Source organism: Phaseolus vulgaris, chromosome 7, assembly GCF_051622355.1.
Source record: "Phaseolus vulgaris cultivar YP4 chromosome 7, ASM5162235v1, whole genome shotgun sequence".
Classification (NCBI taxonomy): Eukaryota; Viridiplantae; Streptophyta; class Magnoliopsida; order Fabales; family Fabaceae; genus Phaseolus; species Phaseolus vulgaris.
The window spans coordinates 47,913,072-47,926,774 of record NC_143504.1 but is presented as its reverse complement, the minus strand read 5'-3'; the positions used below and the strand labels follow the sequence as shown (position 1 = coordinate 47,926,774).

Genomic DNA, 13,703 nt, shown 5'->3' with positions numbered 1-13,703 from the left:
TAAATGAAATAATGTGTTCCGGATGAGGGGGTGTTCCAAAATTAAAATGCCATAATATGTTGTTCTTCGGATTTCTGAATCCAGAAGCTTAAATTTCATTACGGATGGGTTGATTCGGTACAGAATTTTGTGTTATGGATTCATGAATTTGGAATGCTTTACTTGCATTATGGATTTATGAATCTGGAATTGTATTTTGTTATGGTGCATTCCGGATTCATGAATCCGGAATGGTTTTTTTGTTTTATGGATTCCTGAATCCGGAATAGTCTTTTTGAGTTATGGATTGTTGGATCCGGAATGGTTTTTTTAACTTATGGATTCATGGATCTGGAATGCAATAATTTTGTTTTATTTTTTTTATTTGTAGAAGCATGGACAGTAGTGAAGAATTTGAACAACAATTATATGATGGTGTGAATGTGTGGGATGATGATGATATTGAGAAGTCATTATCTAAATCGAAGGGATATGAATGTACAAATGTGTTTACTACAGATGAGGTAAAGTTAAGTTTGTAAAGTATTTTTAAGTTGTTTGTTAATTAGTAAATAATTTGTTATGATAACTTTTGTAGGTATTTCATACTCGAGATGAGCTCTTAAAGTGGGTTAGAAAAGTTGCGTTTGACATTGGTTTTTGTATTGTGATATTGAGATCGGATACTTCAACTGGCCAACGAGGAAGGAAAACATTTGTGTTATTAGGTTGTGAGAGAGGAGGTCAATACAAACCATATAAGAAGGATTTACAGGTTACTTAGAGTGGAACTAGGAAATGTGGTTCCCTTCCCATGCAGGTGAATCCTCGGTTAGATGACCATCATCTATAATCAACTGCAAGGCGGATTCTATTCTTCTACAAAGACCCTACAATTATAAACAAATTACATTAATTGCAATTGAGCATGTATTATTTAAATAAGCAAATAATAAGTTCTTACCACTGTGGGATGCTCAGAGATAGTATCATTCCCGCCCTGACGTCGTCCATAATGGGTAATCACCGGAGGTCGATCATCCTCAGCCATCTGGATGATATATGGGTGTGATATAGACCGGAACCACTCCAAATATGCAGAAACACAGGTTCCAACATCAGCTGCTAATACTACACCCTGTACGAGGTTAGCATTATAATCTAACCATCGATGGTCGATATCAGATGTGGATGGATCGCCATGATGAACGGTGGTTGGGTGACTAGGGATACACTGTATATATCCAAACTGTCTGAGTACACGTTCAGGCAAATGCATCTGCCTACAACCCCTCAACCGAATGTACCCTGAAAATAATGAAATTCACTCAAAAGGACGCACCGCTCTATGCTCTTCATAGGGCATCCATTGAACATCACCAACACAGAGGCTATCTAATTGCATCCAAACTGAGGCAAGTGTGGACAACCTACTCCCGACCACATATTTCATACACCGCGGCTCATCCTCAACATAGGCATCCCGAAGCTGTCAGTGTCCAATACTCGGAAAGTGCTCATATATCCATGATGAAAATAACGTGACATACCCAGCTAACTGTCTAGTATTTGCATAGGAACCATCTCCCAACTGCTCATACATGTGGGTCAAAGTAGCTGCTGCCCACGAGTATCCTCCGATGTGCCTTAAATCTACAGATAATCCCAAGTAGGATACACTAACCGACGTAGCACTCTTATCTGCAAAGATGGTGCAACCTACTAGGTGTAGCAAATATGCCCGTGCAGCAACAGTTCATTGTCTCCTGGTACATGCGTCCTCATACATCTCCCTCAACCAGCTTAGACGCACATGTCCATCCCGACAATGACGAGTCTCAGCAGCTGCTACTCCCCGATCTACACGAAGTGAATCAACAAGCAAATCGGTCGCCGTAGCTGTATCCAAGCTCGGATACGTGTAGAATTGCCCCATAATTGGGAGGTGCAACAAATTCGACACATCATCCAATGTGATGGTCAACTCATCTACAGGCAGATGAAATGAATTTGTCTTTGGGTGCCACCTTTCTACAAAGGCACACAACAGTCCTTTGTCTATCGTGTCATAGCTTGCCCCAATAAGTGCAGTTAAACCTGACAACTCCACTGCAGGTAGTATCCGAGGATGAGGAGCACCCATCTTACTCATTTTTCGGCCATGAGACACCAATTTTAACTCTCCTCGATCCTAATTTAACCAACCAAAATCATATACAGTTTAATGAATGAAAGTCATATCAAATTAACAATGAACAAGTATCATATTACAACATATTTACTTACCACACCATTCCATAATTGCATGGCCACATTGTCTTCATAACCTGTCAATAGTGTCCCATCCCGTGGACCTCCAGGATAACCTTCACCTTCTATTTCAGGTGCGTCTTCATCCTCCACCTCCATTTGGGGTTCAGCTTCTTCAAGTTCAACATCAACATCTTCTGCATTTTCATGTTCAACATGTTCTTCATCTTCATTAACATGTCTTCTTCTTCTTCTAACAGAGGCTATGGGACGTAGACGATCACCTTGTGAACCTCCTCCCATAGTCTTCACCATTTCTGTTCAATTACACCATTCAAGTTAGATTCAACTTATATTCATAAACCTGCAGAAATTTGCATGTGGTACCCTGCACTAACAGTGTACATGTCATCTAATTCTAATCTTTTATAAAGTATACATGAACATTTGATGAACCTTTCCTTGATTGCCGAAAATGCTTAGCTATTTTTAGAGGTAAAGGAGAAGTTCCAAGCAAAAAAAACGAAGCAAAAAAAATAGAGGAATAGTAAACAGAGGTCTACCGGGTTTTGCTACATATAAACACTATCGGATTCCTAAATCCGGAATACTACCGGATTCCTAAATCCAGACTACTAACGGATCAACAAATCCGGAAAGGTCACGGATCCTCACATCCGGGAAACTAACGGATCCACAAATCCGGGAAAGTACCGGATCCCAAAATTCGAAAATCTACCGGATTCTGTGATTTGGAATGTGAAATAACATTTACAGAAACAACAATCCATGAAAAAAACGAATATCAAAGTCCGAAACACATGAATGTACTTACCTTTATGAATGAGAGATGGATGAGATTTGGAAGAAGAAGCTATTGCAAAACCGAGATTCAATGTGTGTTGCGCCGTTGAAGAAGACGCTGTGCTATCGAAGAAGACGGCCTCCACGCACAAATGGGAACCATTTTAAGTTTTTAGGGTTTTATTACATTAAGGGTAATTTTGCAATTTCAAAAATTTTAAAGGGTAATTTTGTCTTTGCACAAGAGTGTGGGGTGCAGGAAGAAAAATGTGGGGGTGCAGGAAGAAACTGCCTTCAAAAGATTCTCCACTTCATCTTGGATATAACTAAGAAGTTTTACTTCGTGCACCTCCTTCACATTAATGAAATGACATAAAGGCCCTCAAGGATTTGTACTTAAAAAATAGTTTTTTTTTCTTTGTTCCTTCCCCTTGCTGTTGCACTAGTCCATTGTGGTTGCGGTTTTTATGTCGTTTACTTTGCTTTGATCATTTCTTTCCAATCGGGTTTCGATGGTTGTTGGTATCATTGTTATATGAAGAATGTTGTTAAAGAGTTGCAGACTTGAGTTGTATTTTTGTTTTCCAAAAAAGGATGATCCATACGAATACCATAATTTGAATTCCAGAATAAGAGGATGTTTGCATTATTTCTTTGGAATAAGCTTTTTGGAATATATTTTCAGAACAAGCTTTTTAAAACATATTTTTTCAAAGTTGTTTTAGAAAGCTTATTCCAGAAATAATATAAGTTTTTGTTATTTATATTTGTGTTTAATTATTAAATATTAATTTTATTTATGTATATGCAGAGAAACATTGTGAGAACTAATAACGTACATCCAACTGTGTCTGTCAGATGTAATGTTAGTAACATTGTTGAAGAGGTGGCGAAGATGAAGAAATTGTGGTAGTTGAGGAGGCCTAAGTAGTGGAGGAGGAAACCTATCCTGTAAAGCCAATGAATAAGTCATTGTTTGTCAATTATGAGGACGATATAGTCAAACAATTATGGAATGGAGTTATAAGTAATAATATTGACATACTTGAAATTAATGTGTTATTTATTAGACTCCAATTTTCAAATAATATTCATTAACTATTATAGGATTGCAGTGAGCTAAATTAGTGTCTCATGAAAAAAAAACGATTAAGTTGGGAACAATACATGAACAAATAAAAGTTGCAATTGAGTTGCTAGGTTTAGTTGGTTTAGTTCGTGTTAGCTAGAACATTATAGACAAAGAGTTGTTGACAATCTTTATATAGAAGTGACATCTAAATACAAATTATTTTCATCTATTAGGGAGTTAACCATCACATTGGATTATGTGTCAAATTTGTTACACCTACCCATTGTCGAACAATTCTACATGTACTCTATCTTAGATGCAGATGGGGCTACAAATGGTAGAGGTGTTCTATGTTGAGTATGCTATTGCAACTTTAGAGACTAGACAATGTAGGAATGATCATGTGTGACTAAGTTAGTTTAGACAGAGATATGAGGATATATGCAATAATAGACAATGAACCGTTGTTGTTCGAACTTATTTGTTGCACCTAGTTGGTTGCATGATTTTTGCAGATAAAAAGAGTGTCACTTTGGTTGATGTTTTGTACTTGGGGTTATTTGTCAATTTGCATATGGCTAGAATATATGTATGAGTGACAACTACTTTGACCCATATGTATGAGCAAATAACTCATACATATCTAGCTGAGTATGCAAGTTTGTTACATGTTATATATAAAATAATTTTTAATAATATTTTTTTAAGATAATAATAATTTGGTTACTTGACTTTTGTCGGGACATACCAAAATTTACAATTCATTTTCCTATAATAGGTTAGTCTGTTCCGTCCCGTTTGTTGACAAGCCAATAATAAATCGAACTAAAATTGTCGAACTAACCTATTTTATCACTCGTACAATCTAAAATCTATTTTCTTATTCTAAGAACATACATTTTTTAAACTTTTCATTCAACAAAGACAAAAAAAGAAAAAAAGATGGATAACTACTCTAAAAATTTATACATGACAAGAATCATATTGATGTTTCAAATGTTTTATTTTATTAAAATATTTAAAGTTGTGTTATGTTACAATGTTTACAAAATTAACATACCACAATTTTTATTTTTATTTTTATTTTCAACCAAAACCACCCATGAATAGGGAGTGTATTTTTTTTTTTCAGCATTGAGCTTTTCAATTGAGTAATAATAAACTAATGTTAATCTTTAGAAACGAATTTAGAAAGGGGATTAATCTTATATTTTAATCAACCTTTTCTTTGTTTCAAATAAGTAACTCTTCGTCCATTCAAATAATTATACTCTCGTGAATTTTCATTGAGTTATGTTAAATTACAAAGCTTTGTAGGAGGAAAGTTATGGTGAAAATGATTTTGGAATTCAAGATTTAAGTAAAATGAACATTCAGTTAGCGTGTGTTTGGATTGTGCATTGTTCATCATACATATGGATGTGAGGGTGCACCCCCTATTTGTATCAACTAATGCATAAGGGTGAGGGGACGCGAAAAGAGGAAGATACCTCATTTTCTTTGCACTTGCACCATTGCAGAGAAACATCAACGAAGAGAAGAGGAAGTCACGTAAAATATGTGATTTTACTTAGGTCCCCTCTCAGTATATGCATTTTTTTCGTGAATTGATCACTCACTCTCAGTTAATGCCAATGTCAATGTCACTGTCATGCATAGCTACAAACCTCCTCTATTCATGCATGGAGACATTCCTTATTTTTCAGAGAATCTCGTTTAGTGAGTGTGTGTTGAATGAATTGACTACTAGGTTAATATCATAAATACATCAATAAATACACTCATTCACGTTTAAGTTAGACATTTTCAAGAATTTTCATAGTGCCTAATCGACTATGTTTGAAAAAACACATAGAACTTAATCAATTATAGCCTAAAAAATAGTTGATGATTGATTAAACATAAATCATATTTGATTAGCCTATATTTTTATGAGGATAATCGATTATGTGGTGTGTGTTAAAACGGACCTAATCGATTATGATGTAATGATATTCTACATAATCGATTAAGTTTATTTTTTTAAAGAAAAACATAGTCTATTAAACTCCTAAAACAATGCATAATGGGTTATGTTGGTTTTTAAGAGAAAGTATAATCAATTACATTCATTTTTTTTTCTTCAGATTTTTTAGTTTTAGTTTTTTATGATTTTCCCTTTGGGTTTTTTAGGTGTTTTTGTTTGTATTTTTTTTCTATTCTAATTTATTTTTCTGTTTTAATTATTTTTTAAAATATTAAAAAACGTATTTTTTCTTGTTAATCAGAATTAATAAAATACATTATTTAAAATTACAGTTTATAATTTTATTTTTCATATTATTCAGAATTCAATCGATATATTATAGTAATTCAGATTTTGATTTATTAAAAAGAATAGAAAATTAATTTAACTATTTAAATTCTAAAAATAGAAATAATAGAACTCGATATATTATATTGATCCAGATTTTAATTTATTAATGAGAATAGAGAATCCATTTATATATTTAAATTCTAAATAAAAATAATAAAATTTAATTGATATATTATAGTAATTCAAATTTTGATTTATTAATAAAAATAAAGAATTTATTTAAATATTTAAATTTTAAAGATATAAATAATAAAATTAAATTGATATATTATAGTAATCCAAATTTTGATTTATTAACGACAATACATAATCCATTTGAATATTTAAATTCTAAAAATAAAAATAAAAATATAATTATTTTATTAATGTAATTATTAATTTTTTATTTTATTAATGAATATCCATTTTAAAATTGAAAATTGAAAATAATTATATCATTTTTTAATATTTCAATATTCATTATCATTTAATATTCTTTCCATATATATCATAATATTGTTAAATTTTAAATATATACAATTTTTCTTACCCAAATTTTAAATATTCATTTACTTTTTAAAATATATTAACTTTTTCATAATAACAATAATAAAAATGATCATTAATATTAAATTTTTATATAAATAAAAATATATACTTAATATAGATATATATAACATAATATAATATAAATTAAATAATGATAAATAATATTAAAATTATCAAAATACACTAACTTAACTAATAAAATTAATTTAATAAAATGAATAATAATACAATTATATTTAAATAATTTATTTTATTTATTTAAATTTTACATTATTTATTTTTTATTTATAATTATAATTTTACATTATTTTAATTAACTAAAATGTGAAAAAATAAATTTATAATCTTTACGACTATCATATCACATAAACTTTTCTCAATATCTCAATAAGACATTCAACTTTCTTTATAATTTAAAAATAATCATAATAGTTATTATAACTCATAATTATATTTTATATTATTTTTAATAATATTCACAAATCCATATTAAATATGAATAATTATAAATAATAATCACTTTTTTTTTGTTAAAAATAACTTGTATTATATATATATATATTTAAATTACATCGAAATATATTTATTATTAACCAAATTTATCAGTTTTTATTTAAATTTTGTTTTTTATCTATATTTAAAAAATGATAAAAAAAAGAAAGAGTTAGAACTCCGACGAGTTTTATAAATAATGGACAAGGAGATAAATGAGAGAAATTGGTCAATTTTTGATTGTGTACAATAAACTATTTTAATTGAATAAATAAATTGAGAAAGGATTTATTAAAAAATAGTGTTTTATTAATAAATAGTGGTTTTATGGTTTGGAGGTTGAAAGAGAAAGAAAAAGAAAAAGGCGTATATGATATGATGCAGTCTTAAACCCTAAACCCAAGTACGGTGTGAGGTGGAAGAATGGAGGAAGAAAAAGTTGAGAGGAGGTTCCCAGTGAAGGCGAAGCTGAAATCGAAAGGGAGAGGATCAAAGCAAACCCCTGAATCCAAGTACTGGTCTTCCTTCAAGACCCGCCAAATCCCCAATCTCATCTCCGTCCCTTCCCTCACCTTCTCTCCCACTCCCCCTCACTCCTTCGCCGCCGCCCACTCCGCCACCCTCACCCTCTTCAGCTCCAAAACCCTCTCCCCCACCGCTACCATCTCCTCCTTCTCCGACGCCGTCTCATGCGCCTCCTTCCGCTCTGACGCCCTCCTCCTCGCCGCCTCCGACCTCTCCGGCCTCGTCCAGGTCTTCGACGTCAAGTCCCGCACCCCCCTCCGCCGCCTCCGCTCCCACACCCGCCCCGTCCGCTTCGTGCACTTCCCTCTCCTCGACAAGCTCCACCTCATCTCCGCCGGGGACGACGCCCTTGTCAAGTTCTGGGACGTTGCCGAGGAGGCTTCCGTCGCAGAATTCATCGGCCACAAGGACTACGTCCGGTGCGGAGACTCTTCCCCTGTTAACTCCGATGTCTTCATTACCGGTTCTTATGACCACATCGTCAAGCTCTGGGACGTTAGGGTTAGGGGTTCGAAATCGTCGGTGCAGGTCAACCACGGAGCGCCCGTGGAGGATGCTGTCTTTTTGCCGTCCGGAGGGATTGTTGCGACGGCGGGTGGGAATTCCGTCAAGCTGTGGGACTTGATAGGCGGCGGGAGGCTTTTGTTCTCCATGGAGAGTCACAACAAGACGGTGACTTCGTTATGTGTTGGTAAAATTGGGAATGATTTTGGAGAAGAATCGAATCAGTCTAGGATTATGAGTGTGGGGTTGGATGGCTACCTGAAGGTGTTTGATTATGGATCATTCAAGGTTACACATTCTATGAGGTTTCCTGCGCCTCTTCTGTCTGTTGGTTACTCGCCGGATTGTTCAACACGAGTGATTGGGACCTCTAATGGGGTGATCTATGCTAGCAAGAAGAAAGTGAAGGAGAGTGAAAAGGTGGAGATTGAGTCCAGTTCGTTTTGGAGAGTTGCGCCAGTGGAGCTTACTGAGAAGAAAGTGTTGAGGCCTTCTCATTTTAGGTATTTCCACCGAGGGCAGGGAGAGAAACCTTCTGCAGGGGATTACTTGGTTATGAAGCCCAAGAAGGTGAAGTTGGCTGAGCATGACAGATTGTTGAATAAGTTTGAGCATGCGGAGGCTCTGGTGTCTGTGTTGGAGAGTAAGAACCCCGAAAATGTGTTGGCTGTGATGGAGGAATTGGTGGCTAGAAAGACGTTGATCAAGTGTGTCTCCAACTTGGGTGTGGAGAAGCTGGAACTGCTCTTGGTGTTCTTGCATAAGTATTCTACCATGCCTAGATATTCCAGTTTGCTGATGGGTTTGACCAAGAAAGTTCTTGAAATGAGGGCGGATGATATTAGAGCTTCTCAAGCCCTCAAGAGTCATGTGAGAAATCTCAAGAGGTCTGTTGAAGAGGAGATTCGGGTGCAACAGTCATTGCAAGAGATACAGGGTATAATATCTCCTTTGTTGAAGATTGCTGGAAGATGAAATTTTGGGCTTCTCATCTATGAGCTGATTTTGTTAGGCTATCATCTTTATCTTTTTTTATTTTTATTTAAGAATGTATTCTTTATTCCGGAATTTTGTTCAATCAATGTCAGTTTCTCTAGAATTTTGTTGGCAAAATTTGATCCTTGGAAAGCACCAGGAACTGTTTTAGTATTGCTAGCTGTGTTGAAGGGATTCAACTTGCATCTTCATCTATCGTCTAATTTATATAATTTTGTTTTGTATTATGGCTCTCGCATCTTGCGTATCTTCTATCATGCCGTGTATTGTGCATAATATTGTCATGTTTTCGTATCCCTATTTTCCCTTTGGCAAGAAGGTATAAAATCTCAAAAATAGATTGTTGTGTGCTATTAAATTAGAGTTCTATGTGGGCCTATCTAGCAGGTATCCAGTGCTAGATAGAGGTGTAATGTGCTATTATATTAAATCAGTGAACCTTGAATTGCAGTAGTGACAGTACATCGAATTTGTTAACAATTTACTAAATTTGGCAAAGTGACTCTTGAAAATGCTTCTTTGCTATGCTCCTTAAGTTTGCAATATGGCATTACTCCTTTCTTAAGGTGACTCATTTGCGTATGAATGTTTAGATAGACTCAATAAGGCAAGTTGGTAATGAACTCATGGTGATTTTATTTAATGATTAAGTTGACATCACAATTTTAGGCTAGGTGGATCAAGGATATGGCTATAAATAATGTACATAGCTTCATCCAATGATTTAGCAATTATCATAATCAACTCAAATTAAACTATAGAGCATGGAAAATACTGCAAGGGATGTTTTAAAGCTTTACATTGAGAATCTCAACCTTCGGGCTTATGAGATTCTGGCTTCAGTAGTGTCTGTATTTACTTCTCTGCTGTGCCTAAGTGATGATAGAAGGATTTCTGAAGGAATATTTAAATGCTGATGCTGTAATAGCTATAGAACTACACACTGTTGGCCGTTACTTCACTTTGATCTCTAGGTCTGGTCTTCTTTGGAAGCTAATGCCCTCCAGCATTATATCCGAGATACAAAACCTGAGTTTGTGTTATTGGTTTTAACAAAGCTACTGGCTTTAATTACAACAGACCCTGATTATAAGCCAGACAAAGGAAACTGAAACCATTTGAACATAAAGTAATACTAAGCAGTCCATACAAAAGAATATTTGTTATTCCACAGCTATTCATATATTACCTTTTGAAATATTGATTTTGGTTGGTATAAGTGTCATGAGTATACAAGTGGGTGAACTTTGCTAGGTTGCCGAGCAAATATTTATGCGTGAACCAGCCATTGTTCAGCTGAAGGCTCCTGTCTAAATAAAGTATTTGGTGATCTTCTGGGTCAGTGGTGATTTGACGTATATTAATCCTGTTTCATGTTTCATGTATATTTGACCCTGTTTTGGGAGATTACGTTTGAGAACAGCACAGCTTGGACATCATTACCTTGCTACTTGCTCTTTTAAGTCTTAAGACAGCCTACATTTTAATTTTACATTATTTGTCTGGCATTCTTGTGTTCATAATTGGCCTTTATTGTCACTCTAGTGTTTGTGTAGTTCGAATATCCTGAAAATGCTCACTTTATACGTCGAAACTACCAAGCTACATGACTTGAATTTTGTAATGAGTGCAGTGAAAGAATGGAGGAGACATAAACATAGTATTGATTCAATTTTTGGATTCAACTGAATATGGGTAAGGACACGATTGAATCAACTTTGTAACCCTCCTCTTCAGCTGTTCCTATTGATTTTTCTTATCTGTATATGCATGGTAGCATTGGAAGATCTATCCATTCAGCAGAGCAAAAAGTGAATCTTGAAAGGCCCTTCAGGATATATTATTTTAATGGACGTTTTATGGTACCTCTTCTTTGTTTAACTAACTATTTTTTTCATGCTTTCATTTGCATTCCTTTTCCCCCTCTCCCCTGAAACAGCTGAATTTCCAAATATCTCATGTTGTTGAGATACTTGAGGTAAAGAGGCTACAATTTAGACAGGCACTTTCCTCTGTTTATTTTTCATCTTACATCAACATCACCCTTTGTTTTAAGGAGTGGATTCGAGGGAGAGGAAAAAGATGAATTTGAAGAGAAAGATAATGGAAAATGAAGTTGTTTGAATTAAGTGAAAGTGAAGAAAAATGAATAAAAAAGTATTGAAGTTTATGAGTGATTTGAAAAGTGTAAATGATAAAAAAAAATTATATGAAATTGTAATATTATAATTGTGCCTTTGTGATTAACAATATTTTAAAATAAAATATAATTAATTAATTTTTACAAGAAATCCACTTCTGATTAAAATATTGTTATCGTTCAGTCGAAAAAAATAAATACGAACTATTTGACATTGTAGGAATATACAAAATTATGGTGAAAATTAAAAAAAAAACAATCATATACCGAGAGTAATCTAATACTACCAATAAGTATGAAAATGTATTAAAAATATTATATATTACTACCAATAAATCTAAGTAACAACTGATAGATTATATAAATGTAAGGAAATTAAGACTACAAAACAGCTTAATTAGTAGTGAACTTGTTTATGAGTTGACAACGGAACACTTGTTCCGAATTTCTCCAGCAGAGTCAGTGAGGACCTCAATGTTTCCCATTCTCTTCATTGACTGTGCGAACTCTGTGAAGAACTTGTCTTTATCCGCCAACTCTCCAGCTATATCTGCTGACTGATCCAGTGTTAGAAGGGCAGCATCTGATTGGAACAGACCCTTCTTCTGGAGAAGGTTAGGATAAAAGTCACTATCGAAATTGGTAGAGCTTTCAGGGTCCATTTCCACCGTTGTGGTTCTGTCACTCAGACTCTGGCACTTGGTCTTCAAGAATGCAGCATAGGTGTCATTCAAAGATGGGTCTTGATCACCTTTCCCAGTGAAATTATAAAGCCTGTTACTGAACAAGTTGCAATGCCCAACTCCAATTGTGTGAGCCCCTACATATATGAAAATCATTTATATGTACAAAAAAATGCATTTTGGCATGTATTAGCAATTGATATTATGAATGTCACCTGATAATACAACCAGATCGTGCAAAGTTAGACCTTTGCTAGCAAAACTCTGTCTGAGTTGGGTGAGGTTGAAGAAAGGTGCTGGGATATTGGCCAAGGCTTCGTTACTTGTCGATACCTTGCCATCTCTTCTACCAGTGAGAACTTCCCACATTTGTTTATTATTAAACTGCAAAGTTTATATGTCAGTAAAACATGCAAAAAGTAATAAACTAATTGATAACAAGAATATTTATGATGTATGTATAATTAGAGTAGTAGATATGAAGAGTTGGCTTACTTGAACAGAAACAGCGTCCCTTGCTGCCAATGCCAGTATGTCAGCACAAGATACAGTTTTGGGACATTTTGCTTCCACTGCACTTTTTATGGCATCTATGACATCAAACCCAGCCAAAGATAGATTTGGAATTGCATCCCTCTCTGCTGTGTTATTGGCAGTAGAGCTCAACAAAACCGACCCATCACAGCCCTGAAATGTGCGTTTGCAGTGAAACCATGTTATGCTATATATACACAGTTAGCACTTTTGCATGTTGTAACATGCAAAATTTGTGTATCAAAAACTGGATGAAAATATCCCTTAAAAGAAAACATAAATACATAAAACAATGGAATTGATAGTAATATGTATGTATATACCCTGACAAAACAATCATGAAAATGCAATCTAATCAGCTTGGCTGGCAAATTGGGATTAGCAGACACATGCTGCTGTGTTTGGCTCTTAATGATGTCCTCGGCTTGAGGGCAGGAATTTCTGTAGAAATTTTTTGTCAGGCTTCCTCCTTGACAAACCCCAAGGAAAAGTACAACACATAGCAAAATTGTGAATTTCATATTCAAATGCAACCCTTCTTAACTCACTTCCCTATAGTAAGTATATAGTGATATAAAGCTTGAGAAATGGAATGCTTAGCTACAAGGACCTTGATCCCTTTTATAGGCATTACAAGTCATCCTTCTAAAGCATATATTATGTATTTTATAATTGTGTTATAAATATAATTGCATGCATCTCTTCAATCGTTGGACGCAATATGCATGCATAGGGCATAGCTATAGCTATAGTTTCATTCAAATATGCACCTACCAATGAACAGTGATGACACGGTTTTGAAATTAATAGAATATAAACCCAAAGAATAAATCAACTTTT

The 13,703-nt window shown here is 34.5% G+C and overlaps 2 protein-coding genes across 2 annotated transcripts; one reads left to right on the top strand and one right to left on the bottom strand.

The window, feature by feature from the left end:
- The first annotated feature begins 7,817 nt into the window (after window positions 1–7,817).
- SWA1 (transducin family protein / WD-40 repeat family protein) lies at window positions 7,818–9,730 on the top strand. Its single transcript, XM_068636515.2, has one exon. The coding sequence runs from the start codon at window positions 7,905–7,907 to the stop codon at window positions 9,483–9,485; it is 1,581 nt and encodes a 526-aa protein (XP_068492616.1). The 5' UTR covers window positions 7,818–7,904; the 3' UTR covers window positions 9,486–9,730.
- A 2,210-nt stretch (window positions 9,731–11,940) lies between these two features.
- Window positions 11,941–13,468, bottom strand: LOC137829658 (peroxidase 3). Its single transcript, XM_068636513.2, has 4 exons — window positions 13,187–13,468; window positions 12,825–13,016; window positions 12,545–12,713; window positions 11,941–12,466 (listed from the first exon to the last, which is right to left on the bottom strand). Exons 1-4 carry the CDS (start codon window positions 13,382–13,384, stop codon window positions 12,060–12,062), a joined length of 966 nt encoding a protein of 321 aa, XP_068492614.1. The 5' UTR covers window positions 13,385–13,468; the 3' UTR covers window positions 11,941–12,059.
- Between the last annotated feature and the right edge of the window lie 235 nt (window positions 13,469–13,703).